The 24,125-nt window shown below is 31.4% G+C and overlaps 1 protein-coding gene across 3 annotated transcripts in view; it reads right to left on the bottom strand.

Annotated features, from left to right (window-relative positions):
- Positions 1 to 24,125, bottom strand: part of LOC144436680 (D-beta-hydroxybutyrate dehydrogenase-like) — an 86,639-nt gene that overhangs the window by 24,608 nt on the left and 37,906 nt on the right. For 2 of the 3 annotated variants that reach the window (XM_078125528.1, XM_078125544.1), the window contains exons 4-5: positions 1,576 to 1,698; positions 1,140 to 1,243 (exon numbers count right to left, since the gene is read on the bottom strand). In XM_078125528.1, the coding sequence (XP_077981654.1) occupies positions 1,140 to 1,243; positions 1,576 to 1,698 (227 nt within the window). The remainder of the gene's footprint in view (positions 1 to 1,139; positions 1,244 to 1,575; positions 1,699 to 24,125) is intronic. The other variant, XM_078125536.1, reaches the window with a different exon arrangement.

Here is a 24,125-nt window from a genome sequence, read left to right as displayed (position 1 = left end):
AGAGATCTGTCGTTTTGGTGGAGTTCAGCATTTATTAAACTTGAACTTCCGGTTTTGCCGCCAAACTTGTCTGTTGTGTCTTTTCTCCTTTCACTGTTTGTTTGTGCAGTGAGTAATTTTGTGTTAACGATAGGTCTAATATACCATGCTGTGACATCATACTGGCTACCTCACAGGAAACAAAATGGATAATGGACAAGAGCATATAGAAGACTTTTACAACAAATTTGAAGCCTGTTTTAATCAACACTTCTTTGGCATGTACGTAATTACTCACATTTGAAATTTTCGGTATTTTGGAAGAGAACTACTGAAACGTTAAACATTCTTATTTTGTGTCTATCCTATTGTTTCTACGCCTTTCACGTTATGAGTATTGAATTTTCTTTTATTTACCCTGATTATAAATTTATTAAGCTGTAGAGGTGTGTTGTATACTGTGACCCTATGGTGAAGATAATCATACACATGGAAAAGAATGCAATTTGTTATTGCTGGGCAATAACAAGTCATTGCAATTTAACTATAGCAGATAAAATGTTGCCAAAATAGAATACAGTTCAAGTAGACAGTGGAATTGATCTGTACTACAGTGGTTGTACTCAGCAATTTAATAGTTTGATATTACTGTTAGACCTAGGTCAGATCACCAGATCAATCTGACAACATAAACCCATATATACAAGTTAGGTATACATAGTTCTGCAATATTGTCCGATTCAATCCACTCAATTTTCGCTCTAATATTTGCTGAAGGTGAATTGACATCTGGAGATGGGGATGAGGGTGAATAAGGGCACACATATGCACGCACGCACATGCACGCACATGCACGCACACACACACACACACACACACACACACACACACACACACACACACACACACGCACACGAAAACAAACACATGCACACGCGCGCATGCACATACATCAGCACTTTTGATGTGATGCTAAATCTTGATTATTTAATTTAAAATTTAATATATAAATTCCAGGACAAGGGCACTAGTTAATGAGTAGCACAACTAGATTTCTTTGACAGGACTGGAAACCCACTGATGAACAAACAAACAAAAACTTTACCATAGCATAGCACTACTGAACACTGTTGTTCGGTTGTGCTAAAAATTACCCTTACTTTAGTGAGGCCAACAAGGCCATGTTTAGCTGTTATATAGGGTCCTTTATTAAGAGACGCAACGTGGCCATGAACCGAGGCTATGTTGATGATTCTACCCCTGCCTACAAAAGAATATAGAGATATGAAATTAAGTATCAAATATGAAATATTAGTAGACAATTCAGTTTGTTTCTCAAATTAAATCTATCTCAGTATAACAGTAATTCACAAACGTGCCCTGCCATCCTAAATTGTCATATTACATTATGTTGCATTGTGGTGTGGTGTGGTGTGGTGCATGTGTTGTGTTGCATTGTGTTATATTATGTTCTGTGTGATGTTATGTCATGTCATACCATGTTCTTTTTACATGTGTACTTAATGTACTTTATTAGCTGTTGCTCTTTTATACTAACTTTGAAATTGTTGCCATTGCAAGAGGAGGGCGTTATACCTTTCTGTTTCAGATCAGGAAGACAAAGTTTGGTTAAGATGAATGGTGCTGTTACCATGACAGCCATCATAGAGTTCCATTTTTCTAAAGGGAAATCCTGTATAGATGATACATGCTGGAATCCTAGCAAAACAGAACAAATCAGGATATCGGAAACTGTATTACTTACTATCTGAATAGGGGAGAACAGGAGTCATCCAGGAAAACAAACTTGTCACAAGAGGACACTCTGATAAATTACTTTTTCAACATGCAAGGCCAGATCTACATGCATATCTCAACTCATTATTTTTGCCCTCTACAATGCCTATCTGGAACAATCTACCCACTGACATAATTCATTTGTGAACCTAAAACAAACAGACTTAGATATGTTGTGTGTGCTTGTTGGACATGGAATATGCCTCCAACAATAAAGGATTGGTTGGGTATGGGGGATCATATCACGATGAAAATGGAGTCTGAGTTATGGCTTTGGACATGGAAAATTCACAAACAAAATTGCTGCCAGGCATCCATATTGGATCGTATCACGACGAAAATGGATATGCACATGTATGTCATAGAACACTGTCCTAATACCAACTTTAAATGAGATCTGTTCAAGCATGTCTGAGTTATGGCTTTGGACATGAAAATTCGCAAACAAAATGGCTGCCAGGCAGCCATATTGGATCGTATCACAACGAAAATGGATATGCACATGTATGTCATAGAACACTGTCCTTATACCAACTTTGAATGAGATCTGTTCAAGCATGTCTGAGTTATGGCTTTGGACATGAAAATTCACAAACAAAATGGCTGCTAGGCGGCCATATTGGATCGTATCATGACAACAATGAATATGCACATGTATGTCATAGAACACTGTCCTAATACCAACTTTGAATGAGATCTGTTAAAGCATGTCTGAGTTATGGCTCTAGACAGGGAAATTCGCAAACAAAATGGTTGCTAGGCGGCCATATTGGATCGTATCATAAAACAAATTGACATGCATATGTATGCCATAGTATGTTGCCCCTGTACCAAGTTTGAAAAAAATCGGTCCAGGCATCTCCAAGAAACAGCTGCGGACGGACGGACGGACGGACGGATGGACAGACGGAACCCAATCCATAAGTCCCCGTTCCGGACTTCGTCCGCGGGGACTAAAAAGAAGGAGGAGAAGAAGATGATGATGAAGAAGAAGATTATCAGGATATTGGAAATTGTATAACTTGCCATCAGGATATTGGTAACTGCTTCACTTACTACAAGAATATTGGTAACTGTATCACTCAACTCTATAACTTACTATCGGGATATTGGTAACTGTAAAACTTACTATCGGGATATTGGTAACTGTATCACTTGCTATTAGGATATTAGTAACTGTAAAACTTACTATCGGGATATTGGTAACTGTATCACTTGCTATTAGGATATTGGTAATTGTATCATTTGCTATCAGGATATTGGTAATTGTATCACTTGCTATCAGGATATTGGTAATTGTATCACTTGATATTAGGATAATGGTAATTGTATCACTTGCTATTAGGATATTGGTAATTGTATCACTTGCTATCAGGATATTGGTAATTGTATCACTTGCTATCAGGATATTGGTAACTGTATCACTTGCTATCGGGATATTGGTAATTGTATCACTTGCTATCAGGATATTGGTAATTGTATCACTTGCTATCAGGATATTGGTAATTGTATCACTTGCTATTAGGATATTGGTAACTATCACTTGCTATTAGGATAATGGTAATTGTAACACTTCCTATTAGGATATTGGTAATTGTATCACTTGCTATTAGGATATTAGTAATTGTATCACTTGCTATCAGGATATTGGTAATTGTATCACTTGCTATCAGGATATTGGTAAATGTATCACTTGCTATCAGGATATTGGTAACTGTATCACTTGCTATCAGGCTATTGGTAACTGTATCACTTGCTATCAGGATATTGGTAACTGTATCACTTGCTATCAGGCTATTGGTAATTGTATCACTTGCTATCAGGATATTGGTAACTGTATCACTTGCTATCAGGATATTGGTAATTGTATGACTTGCTATTAGGATATTGGTAATTGTATCACTTATTATCAGGATATTAGTAACTATCACTTATCAGGATATTAGCAAGTGAATCACTTATTATCAGGATATTAGTAACTATAACTTATAAGGATATTAGTAACTCTCACTTATTATCCGGATATTAGTAACTATTACTTATTATCAAGATATTAGTAACTATCACTTATTATCAAGATATTGGTAACTGTATCACTTGCTATCAGGATATTGGTAATTGTATCACTTGCTATCAGGATATTGGTAATTGTATCACTTGCTATTAGGATATTGGTAATTGTATCACTTGCTATCAGGATATTGGTAATTGTATCACTTGCTATCAGGATATTGGTAATTGTATCACTTGCTATTAGGATATTGGTAATTGTATCACTTGCTATCAGGATATTGTTAATTGTATCACTTGCTATCAGGATATTGGTAATTGTATCACTTGCTATTAGGATATTGGTAATTGTATCACTTGCTATTAGGATATTGGTAATTGTATCACTTGCTATCAGGATATTGGTAATTGTATCACTTGCTATCAGGATATTGGTAATTGTATCACTTGCTATCAGGATATTGGTAAATGTATCACTTGCTATCAGGATATTGGTAACTGTATCACTTGCTATCAGGCTATTGGTAATTGTATCACTTGCTATCAGGATATTGGTAAATGTATCACTTGTTATCAGGATATTGGTAACTGTATCACTTGCTATCAGGCTATTGGTAATTGTATCACTTGCTATCAGGCTATTGGTAATTGTATCACTTGCTATCAGGATATTGGTAACTGTATCACTTGCTATCAGGATATTGGTAATTGTATCACTTGCTATCAGGATATTGGTAATTGTATCACTTGCTATTAGGATATTGGTAATTGTATCAATTGCTATTAGGATATTGGTAATTGTATCACTTCCTTATAGGATATTGGTAATTGTATCACTTGCTATCAGGATATTGGTAATTGTATCACTTGCTATTAGGATATTGGTAATTGTATCACTTGCTATTAGGATATTGGTAATTGTATCACTTGCTATCAGGATATTGGTAATTGTATCACTTGCTATCAGGATATTGGTAAATGTATCACTTGCTATCAGGATATTGGTAACTGTATCACTTGCTATCAGGCTATTGGTAATTGTATCACTTGCTATCAGGATATTGGTAACTGTATCACTTGCTATCAGGCTATTGGTAATTGTATCACTTGCTATAAGGATATTGGTAACTGTATCACTTGCTATCAGGATATTGGTAATTGTATCACTTGCTATTAGGATATTGGTAATTGTATCACTTATTATCAGGATATTAGTAACTATCACTTATCAGGATATTAGCAACTGAATCACTTATTATCAGGATATTAGTAACTATAACTTATAAGGATATTAGTAACTCTCACTTATTATCCGGATATTAGTAACTATTACTTATTATCAAGATATTAGTAACTATCACTTATTATCAAGATATTGGTAACTGTATCACTTGCTATCAGGATATTGGTAATTGTATCACTTGCTATCAGGATATTGGTAATTGTATCACTTGCTATTAGGATATTGGTAATTGTATCACTTGCTATCAGGATATTGGTAATTGTATCACTTGCTATCAGGATATTGGTAATAGTGTCACTTGCTATCAGGATATTGGTAATTGTATCACTTGCTATTAGGATATTGGTAATTGTATCACTTGCTATCAGGATATTGTTAATTGTATCACTTGCTATCAGGATATTGGTAATTGTATCACTTGCTATTAGGATATTGGTAATTGTATCACTTGCTATTAGGATATTGGTAATTGTATCACTTGCTATCAGGATATTGGTAATTGTATCACTTGCTATCAGGATATTGGTAAATGTATCACTTGCTATCAGGATATTGGTAACTGTATCACTTGCTATCAGGCTATTGGTAATTGTATCACTTGCTATCAGGATATTGGTAAATGTATCACTTGTTATCAGGATATTGGTAACTGTATCACTTGCTATCAGGCTATTGGTAATTGTATCACTTGCTATCAGGCTATTGGTAATTGTATCACTTGCTATCAGGATATTGGTAACTGTATCACTTGCTATCAGGATATTGGTAATTGTATCACTTGCTGTTAGGATATTGGTAATTGTATCACTTGTTATCAGGATATTAGTAACTATCACTTATCAGGATATTAGCAACTGAATCACTTATTATCAGGATATTAGTAACTATGACTTATAAGGATATTAGTAACTCTCACTTATTATCCGGATATTAGTAACTATCACTTCTTATCAAGATATTAGGAACTATTACTTAATATCAAGATATTAGTAACTATCACTTATTATCAAGATATTAGTAACTATCACTTATCATCAAGATATTAGTAACTATCACTTATTATCAGGATATTAGGAACTATCACTTATTATCAAGATATTAGTAACTATCACTTATTATCAAGATATTAGGAACTATTACTTATTATCAAGATATTGGCAACTGTATCACTTATTATCAGGATATTAGGAACTATCACTTCTTATCAAGATATTAGTAACTATCACTTATTATCAAAATATTAGTAACTATCACTTATTATCAAGATATTAGTAACAATCACTTATTATCAAGATATTAGTAACTATCACTTATTATCAGGATATTAGGAACTATCACTTATTATCAGGATATTAGGAACTATCACTTATTATCAAGATATTAGGAACTATTACTTATTATCAAGATATTAGTTACTATCACTTATTATCAAGATATTAGTAACTAATACTTATCAGGATATTAGTAACTATCACTTATTATCAAGATATTAGGAACTATCACTTATTATCAAGATATTAGTAACTATCACTTACTTTCAGGATATTGGTAATTGTATCACTTATTACTAGGATATTGGTAACTGTATCACTTGCTATCAGGATAATGGTAATTGTATCACTTGCTATTAGGATATTGGTAATTGTATCACTTCCTATCAGGATATTGGTAATTGTATCACTTGCTATTAGGATATTGGTAATTGTATCACTTGCTATTAGGATATTGGTAATTGTATCACTTGCTATCAGGATATTGGTAATTGTATCAATTGCTATTAGGATATTCGTAATTGTATCACTTCCTTATAGGATATTGGTAATTGTATCACTTGCTATCAGGATATTGGTAATTGTATCACTTGCTATTAGAATAATGGTAATTGTATCACTTGCTATCAGGATATTGGTAATTGTATCACTTGCTATCAGGATATTGGTAATTGTATCAATTGCTATTAGGATATTGGTAATTGTATCACTTGCTATCAGGATATTGGTAATTGTATCACTTGCTATTAGGATATTGGTAATTGTATCACTTGCTATTAGGATATTGGTAATTGTATCACTTGCTATCAGGATATTGGTAATTGTATCACTTGCTATCAGGATATTGGTAAATGTATCACTTGCTATCAGGATATTGGTAACTGTATCACTTGCTATCAGGCTATTGGTAATTGTATCACTTGCTATCAGGATATTGGTAACTGTATCACTTGCTATCAGGCTATTGGTAATTGTATCACTTGCTATCAGGATATTGGTAACTGTATCACTTGCTATCAGGATATTGGTAATTGTATCACTTGCTATTAGGATATTGGTAATTGTATCACTTATTATCAGGATATTAGTAACTATCACTTATCAGGATATTAGCAACTGAATCACTTATTATCAGGATATTAGTAACTATAACTTATAAGGATATTAGTAACTCTCACTTATTATCCGGATATTAGTAACTATTACTTATTATCAAGATATTAGTAACTATCACTTATTATCAAGATATTGGTAACTGTATCACTTGCTATCAGGATATTGGTAATTGTATCACTTGCTATCAGGATATTGGTAATTGTATCACTTGCTATTAGGATATTGGTAATTGTATCACTTGCTATCAGGATATTGGTAATTGTATCACTTGCTATCAGGATATTGGTAATTGTGTCACTTGCTATCAGGATATTGGTAATTGTGTCACTTGCTATTAGGATATTGGTAATTGTATCACTTGCTATCAGGATATTGGTAATTGTATCACTTGCTATTAGGATATTGGTAATTGTATCACTTGCTATTAGGATATTGGTAATTGTATCACTTGCTATCAGGATATTGGTAATTGTATCACTTGCTATCAGGATATTGGTAAATGTATCACTTGCTATCAGGATATTGGTAACTGTATCACTTGCTATCAGGCTATTGGTATTTGTATCACTTGCTATCAGGATATTGGTAAATGTATCACTTGTTATCAGGATATTGGTAACTGTATCACTTGCTATCAGGCTATTGGTAATTGTATCACTTGCTATCAGGCTATTGGTAATTGTATCACTTGCTATCAGGATATTGGTAACTGTATCACTTGCTATCAGGATATTGGTAATTGTATCACTTGCTGTTAGGATATTGGTAATTGTATCACTTATTATCAGGATATTAGTAACTATCACTTATCAGGATATTAGCAACTGAATCACTTATTATCAGGATATTAGTAACTATGACTTATAAGGATATTAGTAACTCTCACTTATTATCCGGATATTAGTAACTATCACTTCTTATCAAGATATTAGGAACTATTACTTAATATCAAGATATTAGTAACTATCACTTATTATCAAGATATTAGTAACTATCACTTATTATCAAGATATTAGGAACTATTACTTATTATCAAGATATTGGCAACTGTATCACTTATTATCAGGATATTAGGAACTATCACTTCTTATCAAGATATTAGTAACTATCACTTATTATCAAAATATTAGTAACTATCACTTATTATCAAGATATTAGTAACTATCACTTATTATCAAGATATTAGTAACTATCACTTATTATCAGGATATTAGGAACTATCACTTATTATCAGGATATAAGAAACTATTACTTATTATCAGGATATTAGGAACTATTACTTATTATCAAGATATAAGAAACTATTACTTATTATCAGGATATTAGTAACTATTACTTATTATCAGGATATTAGGAACTATCACTTATTATCAGGATATAAGAAACTATTACTTATTATCAGGATATTAGGAACTATTACTTATTATCAAGATATAAGAAACTATTACTTATTATCAAGATATTAGTAACTATTACTTATTATCAGGATATTAGGAACTATCACTTATTATCAGGATATAAGAAACTATTACTTATTATCAGGATATTAGGAACTATCACTTCTTATCAAGATATAAGAAACTATTACTTATTATCAGGATATTAGGAACTATCACTTATTATCAAGATATTAAAAACTATCAGTTATTATCAGGATATTAGGAACTATTACTTATTATCAAGATATTAGTAACTCACTTATTATCAGGATATTAGGAACTATTACTTATTATCAGGATATTAGTAACTCACTTATTATCAGGATATTAGGAACTATCACTTATTATCAAGATATTAGGAACTATTACTTATTATCAGGATATTAGGAACTATCACTTATTATCAAGATATTAGGAACTATCACTTATTATCAAGATATTAAAAACTATCAGTTATTATCAGGATATTAGGAACTATTACTTATTATCAAGATATTAGTAACTCACTTATTATCAGGATATTAGGAACTATTACTTATTATCAGGATATTAGTAACTCACTTATTATCAGGATATTAGGAACTATCACTTATTATCAAGATATTAGGAACTATTACTTATTATCAGGATATTAGTAACTCACTTATTATCAGGATATTAGTAACTATCACTTATTATCAAGATATTAGGAACTATTACTTATTATCAAGATATTAGTAACTATCACTTATTATCAAGATATTAGTAACTAACACTTATCAGGATATTAGTAATTTTCACTTATTATCAAGATATTAGGAACTATCACTTATTATCAAGATATTAGTAACTATCACTTACTTTCAGGATATTGGTAATTATATCACTTATTACTAGGATATTGGTAACTGTATCACTTGCTATCAGGATAATGGTAATTGTATCACTTGCTATTAGGATATTAGTAATTGTATCACTTGCTATTAGGATATTGGTAATTGTATCACTTCCTATCAGGATATTGGTAATTGTATCACTTGGTATTAGGATATTGGTAATTGTATCACTTGCTATTAGGATATTGGTAATTGTATCACTTGCTATCATGATATTGGTAATTGTATCAATTGCTATTAGGATATTCGTAATTGTATCACTTCCTTATAGGATATTGGTAATTGTATCACTTGCTATCAGGATATTGGTAATTGTATCAATTGCTATCAGGATATTGGTAATTGTATCACTTGCTATCAGGATATTGGTAATTGTATCACTTGCTATTAGAATATTGGTAATTGTATCACTTGCTATCAGGATATTGGTAATTGTATCACTTGCTATTAGGATATTGGTAATTGTATCACTTGCTATTAGGATATTGGTAATTGTATCACTTGCTATCAGGATATTGGTAATTGTATCAATTGCTATTAGGATATTGGTAATTGTATCACTTCCTTATAGGATATTGGTAATTGTATCACTTGCTATTAGGATATTGGTAATTGTATCACTTGCTATTAGAATATTGGTAATTGTATCACTTGCTATCAGGATATTGGTAATTGTATCACTTGCTATCAGGATATTGGTAATTGTATCAATTGCTATTAGGATATTGGTAATTGTATCACTTGCTATCAGGATATTGGTAATTGTATCAATTGCTATTAGGATATTGGTAATTGTATCACTTCCTTATAGGATAATGGTAATTGTATCACTTGCTATCAGGATATTGGTAATTGTATCACTTGCTATCAGGATATTGGTAATTGTATCAATTGCTATTAGGATATTGGTAATTGTATCACTTCCTTATAGGATATTGGTAATTGTATCACTTGCTATCAGGATATTGGTAATTGTATCACTTGCTATTAGGATATTGGTAATTGTATCACTTGCTATTAGGATATTGGTAATTGTATCACTTGCTATCAGGATATTGGTAATTGTATCACTTGCTATCAGGATATTGGTAAATGTATCACTTGCTATCAGGATATTGGTAACTGTATCACTTGCTATCAGGCTATTGGTAATTGTATCACTTGCTATCAGGATATTGGTAACTGTATCACTTGCTATCAGGCTATTGGTAATTGTATCACTTGCTATAAGGATATTGGTAACTGTATCACTTGCTATCAGGATATTGGTAATTGTATCACTTGCTATTAGGATATTGGTAATTGTATCACTTATTATCAGGATATCAGTAACTATCACTTATCAGGATATTAGCAACTGAATCACTTATTATCAGGATATTAGTAACTATAACTTATAAGGATATTAGTAACTCTCACTTATTATCCGGATATTAGTAACTATTACTTATTATCAAGATATTAGTAACTATCACTTATTATCAAGATATTGGTAACTGTATCACTTGCTATCAGGATATTGGTAATTGTATCACTTGCTATCAGGATATTGGTAATTGTATCACTTGCTATTAGGATATTGGTAATTGTATCACTTGCTATCAGGATATTGGTAATTGTATCACTTGCTATCAGGATATTGGTAATTGTGTCACTTGCTATCAGGATATTGGTAATTGTATCACTTGCTATTAGGATATTGGTAATTGTGTCACTTGCTATCAGGATATTGGTAATTGTATCACTTGCTATTAGGATATTGGTAATTGTATCACTTGCTATCAGGATATTGTTAATTGTATCACTTGCTATCAGGATATTGGTAATTGTATCACTTGCTATTAGGATATTGGTAATTGTATCACTTGCTATTAGGATATTGGTAATTGTATCACTTGCTATCAGGATATTGGTAATTGTATCACTTGCTATCAGGATATTGGTAAATGTATCACTTGCTATCAGGATATTGGTAACTGTATCACTTGCTATCAGGCTATTGGTAATTGTATCACTTGCTATCAGGATATTGGTAAATGTATCACTTGTTATCAGGATATTGGTAACTGTATCACTTGCTATCAGGCTATTGGTAATTGTATCACTTGCTATCAGGCTATTGGTAATTGTATCACTTGCTGTTAGGATATTGGTAATTGTATCACTTGTTATCAGGATATTAGTAACTATCACTTATCAGGATATTAGCAACTGAATCACTTATTATCAGGATATTAGTAACTATGACTTATAAGGATATTAGTAACTCTCACTTATTATCCGGATATTAGTAACTATCACTTCTTATCAAGATATTAGGAACTATTACTTAATATCAAGATATTAGTAACTATCACTTATTATCAAGATATTTGTAACTATCACTTATCATCAAGATATTAGTAACTATCACTTATTATCAGGATATTAGGAACTATCACTTATTATCAAGATATTAGTAACTATCACTTATTATCAAGATATTAGGAACTATTACTTATTATCAAGATATTGGCAACTGTATCACTTATTATCAGGATATTAGGAACTATCACTTCTTATCAAGATATTAGTAACTATCACTTATTATCAAAATATTAGTAACTATCACTTATTATCAAGATATTAGTAACAATCACTTATTATCAAGATATTAGTAACTATCACTTATTATCAGGATATTAGGAACTATCACTTATTATCAGGATATTAGGAACTATCACTTATTATCAAGATATTAGGAACTATTACTTATTATCAAGATATTAGTTACTATCACTTATTATCAAGATATTAGTAACTAATACTTATCAGGATATTAGTAACTATCACTTATTATCAAGATATTAGGAACTATCACTTATTATCAAGATATTAGTAACTATCACTTACTTTCAGGATATTGGTAATTGTATCACTTATTACTAGGATATTGGTAACTGTATCACTTGCTATCAGGATAATGGTAATTGTATCACTTGCTATTAGGATATTGGTAATTGTATCACTTCCTATCAGGATATTGGTAATTGTATCACTTGCTATTAGGATATTGGTAATTGTATCACTTGCTATTAGGATATTGGTAATTGTATCACTTGCTATCAGGATATTGGTAATTGTATCAATTGCTATTAGGATATTGGTAATTGTATCACTTGCTATTAGGATATTGGTAATTGTATCACTTGCTATCAGGATATTGGTAATTGTATCAATTGCTATCAGGATATTGGTAATTGTATCACTTGCTATCAGGATATTGGTAATTGTATCACTTGCTATTAGAATATTGGTAATTGTATCACTTGCTATCAGGATATTGGTAATTGTATCACTTGCTATTAGGATATTGGTAATTGTATCACTTGCTATTAGGATATTGGTAATTGTATCACTTGCTATCAGGATATTGGTAATTGTATCACTTGCTATTAGAATATTGGTAATTGTATCACTTGCTATCAGGATATTGGTAATTGTATCACTTGCTATTAGGATATTGGTAATTGTATCACTTGCTATTAGGATATTGGTAATTGTATCACTTGCTATCAGGATATTGGTAATTGTATCAATTGCTATTAGGATATTGGTAATTGTATCACTTCCTTATAGGATATTGGTAATTGTATCACTTGCTATCAGGATATTGGTAATTGTATCACTTGCTATTAGAATAATGGTAATTGTATCACTTGCTATCAGGATATTGGTAATTGTATCACTTGCTATCAGGATATTGGTAATTGTATCAATTGCTATTAGGATATTGGTAATTGTATCACTTGCTATCAGGATATTGGTAATTGTATCACTTGCTATTAGGATATTGGTAATTGTATCACTTGCTATTAGGATATTGGTAATTGTATCACTTGCTATCAGGATATTGGTAATTGTATCACTTGCTATCAGGATATTGGTAAATGTATCACTTGCTATCAGGATATTGGTAACTGTATCACTTGCTATCAGGCTATTGGTAATTGTATCACTTGCTATCAGGATATTGGTAACTGTATCACTTGCTATCAGGCTATTGGTAATTGTATCACTTGCTATCAGGATATTGGTAACTGTATCACTTGCTATCAGGATATTGGTAATTGTATCACTTGCTATTAGGATATTGGTAATTGTATCACTTATTATCAGGATATTAGTAACTATCACTTATCAGGATATTAGCAACTGAATCACTTATTATCAGGATATTAGTAACTATAACTTATAAGGATATTAGTAACTCTCACTTATTATCCGGATATTAGTAACTATTACTTATTATCAAGATATTAGTAACTATCACTTATTATCAAGATATTGGTAACTGTATCACTTGCTATCAGGATATTGGTAATTGTATCACTTGCTATCAGGATATTGGTAATTGTATCACTTGCTATTAGGATATTGGTAATTGTATCACTTGCTATCAGGATATTGGTAATTGTATCACTTGCTATCAGGATATTGGTAATTGTGTCACTTGCTATCAGGATATTGGTAATTGTATCACTTGCTATTAGGATATTGGTAATTGTATCACTTGCTATTAGGATATTGGTAATTGTATCACTTGCTATTAGGATATTGGTAATTGTATCACTTGCTATTAGGATATTGGTAATTGTATCACTTGCTATCAGGATATTGGTAATTGTATCACTTGCTATCAGGATATTGGTAAATGTATCACTTGCTATCAGGATATTGGTAACTGTATCACTTGCTATCAGGCTATTGGTATTTGTATCACTTGCTATCAGGATATTGGTAATTGTATCACTTGCTATCAGGATATTGGTAAATGTATCACTTGCTATCAGGATATTGGTAACTGTATCACTTGCTATCAGGCTATTGGTATTTGTATCACTTGCTATCAGGATATTGGTAAATGTATCACTTGTTATCAGGATATTGGTAACTGTATCACTTGCTATCAGGCTATTGGTAATTGTATCACTTGCTATCAGGCTATTGGTAATTGTATCACTTGCTATCAGGATATTGGTAACTGTATCACTTGCTATCAGGATATTGGTAATTGTATCACTTGCTGTTAGGATATTGGTAATTGTATCACTTATTATCAGGATATTAGTAACTATCACTTATCAGGATATTAGCAACTGAATCACTTATTATCAGGATATTAGTAACTATGACTTATAAGGATATTAGTAACTCTCACTTATTATCCGGATATTAGTAACTATCACTTCTTATCAAGATATTAGGAACTATTACTTAATATCAAGATATTAGTAACTATCACTTATTATCAAGATATTAGTAACTATCACTTATTATCAGGATATTAGGAACTATCACTTATTATCAAGTTATTAGTAACTATCACTTATTATCAAGATATTAGGAACTATTACTTATTATCAAGATATTGGCAACTGTATCACTTATTATCAGGATATTAGGAACTATCACTTCTTATCAAGATATTAGTAACTATCACTTATTATCAAAATATTAGTAACTATCACTTATTATCAAGATATTAGTAACTATCACTTATTATCAAGATATTAGTAACTATCACTTATTATCAGGATATTAGGAACTATCACTTATTATCAGGATATTAGGAACTATCACTTCTTATCAAGATATAAGAAACTATTACTTATTATCAAGATATTAGGAACTATCACTTATTATCAAGATATTAGGAACTATCACTTATTATCAAGATATTAAAAACTATCACTTATTATCAGGATATTAGGAACTATTACTTATTATCAAGATATTAGTAACTCACTTATTATCAGGATATTAGGAACTATTACTTATTATCAGGATATTAGTAACTCACTTATTATCAGGATATTAGGAACTATCACTTATTATCAAGATATTAGGAACTATTACTTATTGTCAGGATATTAGTAACTCACTTATTATCAGGATATTAGTAACTATCACTTATTATCAAGATATTAGGAACTATTACTTATTATCAAGATATTAGTAACTATCACTTATTATCAAGATATTAGTAACTAACACTTATCAGGATATTAGTAATTTTCACTTATTATCAAGATATTAGGAACTATCACTTATTATCAAGATATTAGTAACTATCACTTACTTTCAGGATATTGGTAATTGTATCACTTATTACTAGGATATTGGTAACTGTATCACTTGCTATCAGGATAATGGTAATTGTATCACTTGCTATTAGGATATTAGTAATTGTATCACTTGCTATTAGGATATTGGTAATTGTATCACTTCCTATCAGGATATTGGTAATTGTATCACTTGGTATTAGGATATTGGTAATTGTATCACTTGCTATTAGGATATTGGTAATTGTATCACTTGCTATCATGATATTGGTAATTGTATCAATTGCTATTAGGATATTCGTAATTGTATCACTTCCTTATAGGATATTGGTAATTGTATCACTTGCTATCAGGATATTGGTAATTGTATCAATTGCTATCAGGATATTGGTAATTGTATCACTTGCTATCAGGATATTGGTAATTGTATCACTTGCTATTAGAATATTGGTAATTGTATCACTTGCTATCAGGATATTGGTAATTGTATCACTTGCTATTAGGATATTGGTAATTGTATCACTTGCTATTAGGATATTGGTAATTGTATCACTTGCTATCAGGATATTGGTAATTGTATCAATTGCTATTAGGATATTGGTAATTGTATCACTTCCTTATAGGATATTGGTAATTGTATCACTTGCTATTAGGATATTGGTAATTGTATCACTTGCTATTAGAATATTGGTAATTGTATCACTTGCTATCAGGATATTGGTAATTGTATCACTTGCTATCAGGATATTGGTAATTGTATCAATTGCTATTAGGATATTGGTAATTGTATCACATGCTATCAGGATATTGGTAATTGTATCAATTGCTATTAGGATATTGGTAATTGTATCACTTCCTTATAGGATAATGGTAATTGTATCACTTGCTATCAGGATATTGGTAATTGTATCACTTGCTATCAGGATATTGGTAATTGTATCAATTGCTATTAGGATATTGGTAATTGTATCACTTCCTTATAGGATATTGGTAATTGTATCACTTGCTATCAGGATATTGGTAATTGTATCACTTGCTATTAGGATATTGGTAATTGTATCACTTGCTATTAGGATATTGGTAATTGTATCACTTGCTATCAGGATATTGGTAATTGTATCACTTGCTATCAGGATATTGGTAAATGTATCACTTGCTATCAGGAAATTGGTAACTGTATCACTTGCTATCAGGCTATTGGTAATTGTATCACTTGCTATCAGGATATTGGTAAATGTATCACTTGTTATCAGGATATTGGTAACTGTATCACTTGCTATCAGGCTATTGGTAATTGTATCACTTGCTATCAGGCTATTGGTAATTGTATCACTTGCTATCAGGATATTGGTAACTGTATCACTTGCTATCAGGCTATTGGTAATTGTATCACTTGCTATCAGGCTATTGGTAATTGTATCACTTGCTATCAGGATATTGGTAACTGTATCACTTGCTATCAGGATATTGGTAATTGTATCACTTGCTGTTAGGATATTGGTAATTGTATCACTTATTATCAGGATATTAGTAACTATCACTTATCAGGATATTAGCAACTGAATCACTTATTATCAGGATATTAGTAACTATGACTTATAAGGATATTAGTAACTATCACTTCTTATCAAGATATTAGGAACTATTACTTAATATCAAGATATTAGTAACTATCACTTATTATCAAGATATTAGTAACTATCACTTATTATCAGGATATTAGGAACTATCACTTATTATCAAGATATTAGTAACTATCACTTATTATCAAGATATTAGGAACTATTACTTATTATCAAGATATTGGCAACTGTATCACTTATTATCAGGATATTAGGAACTATCACTTCTTATCAAGATATTAGTAACTATCACTTATTATCAAAATATTAGTAACTATCACTTATTATCAAGATATTAGTAACTATCACTTATTATCAAAATATTAGTAACTATCACTTATTATCAAGATATTAGTAACTATCACTTATTATCAAGATATTAGTAACTATCACTTATTATCAGGATATTAGGAACTATCACTTATTATCAGGATATTAGGAACTATCACTTATTATCAAGATATTAAAAACTATCACTTATTATCAGGATATTAGGAACTATCACTTATTATCAAGATATTAAAAACTATCACTTATTATCAGGATATTAGGAACTATTACTTATTATCAAGATATTAGTAACTCACTTATTATCAGGATATTAGGAACTATTACTTATTATCAGGATATTAGTAACTCACTTATTATCAGGATATTAGGAACTATCACTTATTATCAAGATATTAGGAACTATTACTTATTATCAGGATATTAGTAACTCACTTATTATCAGGATATTAGTAACTATCACTTATTATCAAGATATTAGGAACTATTACTTATTATCAAGATATTAGTAACTCACTTATTATCAGGATATTAGGAACTATCACTTATTATCAAGATATTAGGAACTATTACTTATTATCAAGATATTAGTAACTATCACTTATTATCAAGATATTAGTAACTAACACTTATCAGGATATTAGTAACTATCACTTATTATCAAGATATTAGGAACTATCACTTATTATCAAGATATTAGTAACTATCACTTACTATCAGGATATTAGGAACTATCACTTATTATCAGGATATTAGGAACTATCACTTATTATCAAGATATTAGTAACTATCACTTACTTTCAGGATATTGGTAATTGTATCACTTATTACTAGGATATTGGTAACTGTATCACTTGCTATCAGGATAATGGTAATTGTATCACTTGCTATTAGGATATTGGTAATTGTATCACTTGCTATTAGGATATTGGTAATTGTATCACTTCCTATCAGGATATTGGTAATTGTATCACTTGCTATTAGGATATTGGTAATTGTATCACTTGCTATTAGGATATTGGTAATTGTATCACTTGCTATCATGATATTGGTAATTGTATCAATTGCTATTAGGATATTCGTAATTGTATCACTTCCTTATAGGATATTGGTAATTGTATCACTTGCTATCAGGATATTGGTAATTGTATCAATTGCTATCAGGATATTGGTAATTGTGTCACTTGCTATCAGGATATTGGTAATTGTATCACTTGCTATCAGGATATTGGTAATTGTATCACTTGCTATTAGAATATTGGTAATTGTATCACTTGCTATTAGGATATTGGTAATTGTATCACTTGCTATTAGGATATTGGTAATTGTATCACTTGCTATCAGGATATTGGTAATTGTATCAATTTGTATTAGGATATTGGTAATTGTATCACTTCCTTATAGGATATTGGTAATTGTATCACTTGCTATCAGGATATTGGTAATTGTATCACTTGCTATTAGAATATTGGTAATTGTATCACTTGCTATCAGGATATTGGTAATTGTATCACTTGCTATCAGGATATTGGTAATTGTATCAATTGCTATTAGGATATTGGTAATTGTATCACTTGCTATCAGGATATTGGTAATTGTATCAATTGCTATTAGGATATTGGTAATTGTATCACTTCCTTATAGGATATTGGTAATTGTATCACTTGCTATCAGGATATTGGTAATTGTATCACTTGCTATTAGGATATTGGTAATTGTATCAATTGCTATTAGGATATTGGTAATTGTATCACTTCCTTATAGGATATTGGTAATTGTATCACTTGCTATCAGGATATTGGTAATTGTATCAATTGCTATTAGGATATTGGTAATTGTATCACTTGCTATTAGGATATTGGTAATTGTATCACTTGCTATCACGATATTGGTAATTGTATCACTTGCTATCAGGATATTGGTAAATGTATCACTTGCTATCAGGATATTGGTAACTGTATCACTTGCTATCAGGCTATTGGTAATTGTATCACTTGCTATCAGGATATTGGTAACTGTATCACTTGCTATCAGGCTATTGGTAATTGTATCACTTGCTATCAGGATATTGGTAACTGTATCACTTGCTATTAGGATATTGGTAATTGTATCACTTGCTATTAGGATATTGGTAATTGTATCACTTATTATCAGGATATTAGTAACTATCACTTATCAGGATATTAGCAACTGAATCACTTATTATCAGGATATTAGTAACTATAACTTATAAGGATATTAGTAACTCTCACTTATTATCCGGATATTAGTAACTATTACTTATTATCAAGATATTAGTAACTATCACTATTATCAAGATATTGGTAACTGTATCACTTGCTATCAGGATATTGGTAATTGTATCACTTGCTATCAGGATATTGGTAATTGTATCACTTGCTATTAGGATATTGGTAATTGTATCACTTGCTATCAGGATATTGGTAATTGTATCACTTGCTATCAGGATATTGGTAATTGTATCACTTGCTATCAGGATATTGTTAATTGTATCACTTGCTATCAGGATATTGGTAATTGTATCACTTGCTATTAGGATATTGGTAATTGTATCACTTGCTATCAGGATATTGGTAATTGTATCACTTGCTATCAGGATATTGGTAATTGTATCACTTGCTATCAGGATATTGGTAAATGTATCACTTGCTATCAGGATATTGGTAACTGTATCACTTGCTATCAGGCTATTGGTAATTGTATCACTTGCTATCAGGATATTGGTAAATGTATCACTTGTTATCAGGATATTGGTAACTGTATCACTTGCTATCAGGCTATTGGTAATTGTATCACTTGCTATCAGGATATTGGTAACTGTATCACTTGCTATCAGGATATTGGTAATTGTATCACTTGCTGTTAGGATATTGGTAATTGTATCACTTATTATCAGGATATTAGTAACTATCACTTATCAGGATATTAGCAACTGAATCACTTATTATCAGGATATTAGTAACTATAACTTATAAGGATATTAGTAACTCTCACTTATTATCCGGATATTAGTAACTATCACTTCTTATCAAGATATTAGGAACTATTACTTAATATCAAGATATTAGTAACTACCACTTATTATCAAGATATTAGTAACTATTACTTATTATCAAAATATTAGCAACTATCACTTATTATCAAGATATTAGTAACTATCACTTATTATCAAGATATTAGTAACTATCACTTATTATCAAGATATTAGTAACTAACACTTATCAAGATATTAGTAACTATCACTTATTATCAAGATATTAGGAACTATCACTTATTATCAAGATATTAGTAACTATCACTTACTTTCAGGATATTGGTAATTGTATCACTTATTACTAGGATATTGGTAACTGTATCACTTGCTATCAGGATAATGGTAATTGTATCACTTGCTATTAGGATATTGGTAATTGTATCACTTGCTATTAGGATATTGGTAATTGTATCACTTCCTATCAGGATATTGGTAATTGTATCACTTGCTATTAGGATATTGGTAATTGTATCACTTGCTATTAGGATATTGGTAATTGTATCACTTGCTATCAGGATATTGGTAATTGTATCAATTGCTATTAGGATATTGGTAATTGTATCACTTCCTTATAGGATATTGGTAATTGTATCACTTGCTATCAGGATATTGGTAATTGTATCAATTGCTATCAGGATATTGGTAATTGTATCACTTGCTATCAGGATATTGGTAATTGTATCACTTGCTATTAGAATATTGGTAATTGTATCACTTGCTATCAGGATACTGTATACAGGGTAATTATTGCGCAGTCTTATTTTCGCGCTTTGGGAGATCACGGTGATTACGCGCAGTTTAATTTTCGCGCAAGGCCGTCAGTGGATTTTTTGTGTGAACATAAACAATACGTTGAGCTGAGAACAATGAAATTTGACACTGATTGATGGGCAGTATTGCTCTGTCGGCATCCGTCAGTTGCAGTGCTCTATTGTTTCCAACTGCGAACATACTGTGACACGTTGACTTGTGACAAATGTAGGTGTTAATTTGTTCAATTATGTACTAAACAAGTTACCAGATCACACAATAGGAAAGTCGGGTAGCTCACAGCCTCAAAGCAGGAGCCGTCAACACACATGCATCAATATGGTACAGTCACACGTTTGGTGAAACACTAATCAAATCACGTCAGTGTCTCTGTTTTGCATCTTTTTGGAATGAAGTTCAAAAGGTCACGTTGGTTACATTTCGATACTCAGTATCCGAAGTCACAGAGAATGATCCGATTGCTACACGTTACTTACATGATTCTTGTATCAATAAAATGGCATGAACAACCATGCAAACAAAAATACAACTATGGAATATAGAGCGTTGCGGTTGCTTGCATGAAGTGAGCTTCAAGCAGAGACAATTTAGGTAAAGACAACAAGATAAGTGACACAAAACAACAGCCGGTGCCTCTGATGTCGGTTGACGGAAAGCTTTATGACTTTGTTTATATCTGTCATGTTCTAAAATAAACTCCCACGGTGTTCTAGGACTGTTCATGCTGTCAACGTGACTTCCTTTATTGCTGATAACATTAGATAAGATTGTACAAGACGCACCATAGCACATACCATTTCTCCGTAGGGTTGGTCTTTGAATTTTGAAATGTTACATCTTAATGTTGGTGAAATGAAACCGAGTGGTGTGTATTTTTGATTATGGAATGTTTAGTCTATTACAAAATAATTGGCAAGAAATAGCATTTATTACTTAGATACACGTACATTAGTGTTATCAATGCCGACACAACACACAGCCAAAATGGAATGAGCGATGGGAAGAGAGATATAAGTTACGTATACTGACAGCAAACTAAGGCCCGTACACCACACACGTGTTTGTACAGTCACATAATGTGTCGACCAGAATTGAAGTCATCTTTTTGCAAATCAGAGGTAGCAAAGATGTCGGAATTACATGTACCAAGCGAGGACAACAGTACATGATTTGGTATAGCATGTTTACATAAGGCATTGTTTACCCTTGCATGCCGATGGGACAGCCAAAGTCAATTATCTACATGTCGAGGTCAACGAAAACATCGATGCGTGCCTCATCAAAACAAACAACGGTTCTACAAAACGGAAGCGAGGGTCTTATCAGCAGTACTCCTCTGAGATTCGATGCAAAATTGGAAATAAAGATTCATAATTCTTTGTAAAACTTCGTTGCAAATACTTTATTGGGTGTTGTCTGAAAACTTGTGTGTCAGTGTGTTTGCGTGTACCATGTGTGGTTGTATACGGAGTGATTGTAACAAAAAAGAAAGAAGTTAAATAATTGCCGCATGGGGGCGCACACAAGTACATCCGCGCAGTTTTAATTTCGCGGTCACGATCGAGCGCGAAATTGCGCGAAATTAAAAATGCGCGAATAATTACCCTGTGTACAGTATTGGTAATTGTATCACTTGCTATTAGGATATTGGTAATTGTATCACTTGCTATTAGGATATTGGTAATTGTATCACTTGCTATCAGGATATTGGTAATTGTATCAATTGCTATTAGGATATTGGTAATTGTATCACTTCCTTATAGGATATTGGTAATTGTATCACTTGCTATCAGGATATTGGTAATTGTATCACTTGCTATCAGGATATTGGTAATTGTATCACTTGCTATCAGGATATTGGTAATTGTATCACTTGCTATTAGGATATTGGTAATTGTATCACTTGCTATCAGGATATTGGTAATTGTATCACTTGCTATTAGGATATTGGTAATTGTATCACTTGCTATTAGGATATTGGTAATTGTATCACTTGCTATCAGGATATTGGTAATTGTATCACTTGCTATCAGGATATTGGTAAATGTATCACTTGCTATTAGGATATTGGTAATTGTATCACTTGCTATCAGGATATTGTTAATTGTATCACTTGCTATCAGGATATTGGTAATTGTATCACTTGCTATTAGGATATTGGTAATTGTATCACTTGCTATTAGGATATTGGTAATTGTATCACTTGCTATCAGGATATTGGTAATTGTATCACTTGCTATCAGGATATTGGTAAATGTATCACTTGCTATCAGGATATTGGTAACTGTATCACTTGCTATCAGGCTATTGGTAATTGTATCACTTGCTATCAGGATATTGGTAAATGTATCACTTGCTATCAGGATATTGGTAATTGTATCACTTGCTATTAGGATATTGGTAATTGTATCACTTGCTATCAGGATATTGGTAATTGTATCACTTGCTATTAGGATATTGGTAATTGTATCACTTGCTATTAGGATATTGGTAATTGTATCACTTGCTATCAGGATATTGGTAATTGTATCACTTGCTATCAGGATATTGGTAAA

Source organism: Glandiceps talaboti, chromosome 1 (genome assembly GCF_964340395.1).
Source record: "Glandiceps talaboti chromosome 1, keGlaTala1.1, whole genome shotgun sequence".
Taxonomy (NCBI): Eukaryota; Metazoa; Hemichordata; class Enteropneusta; family Spengelidae; genus Glandiceps; species Glandiceps talaboti.
Note: the sequence above shows the minus strand (reverse complement) of the source record. Positions and strands in the feature narration are given on the sequence as shown.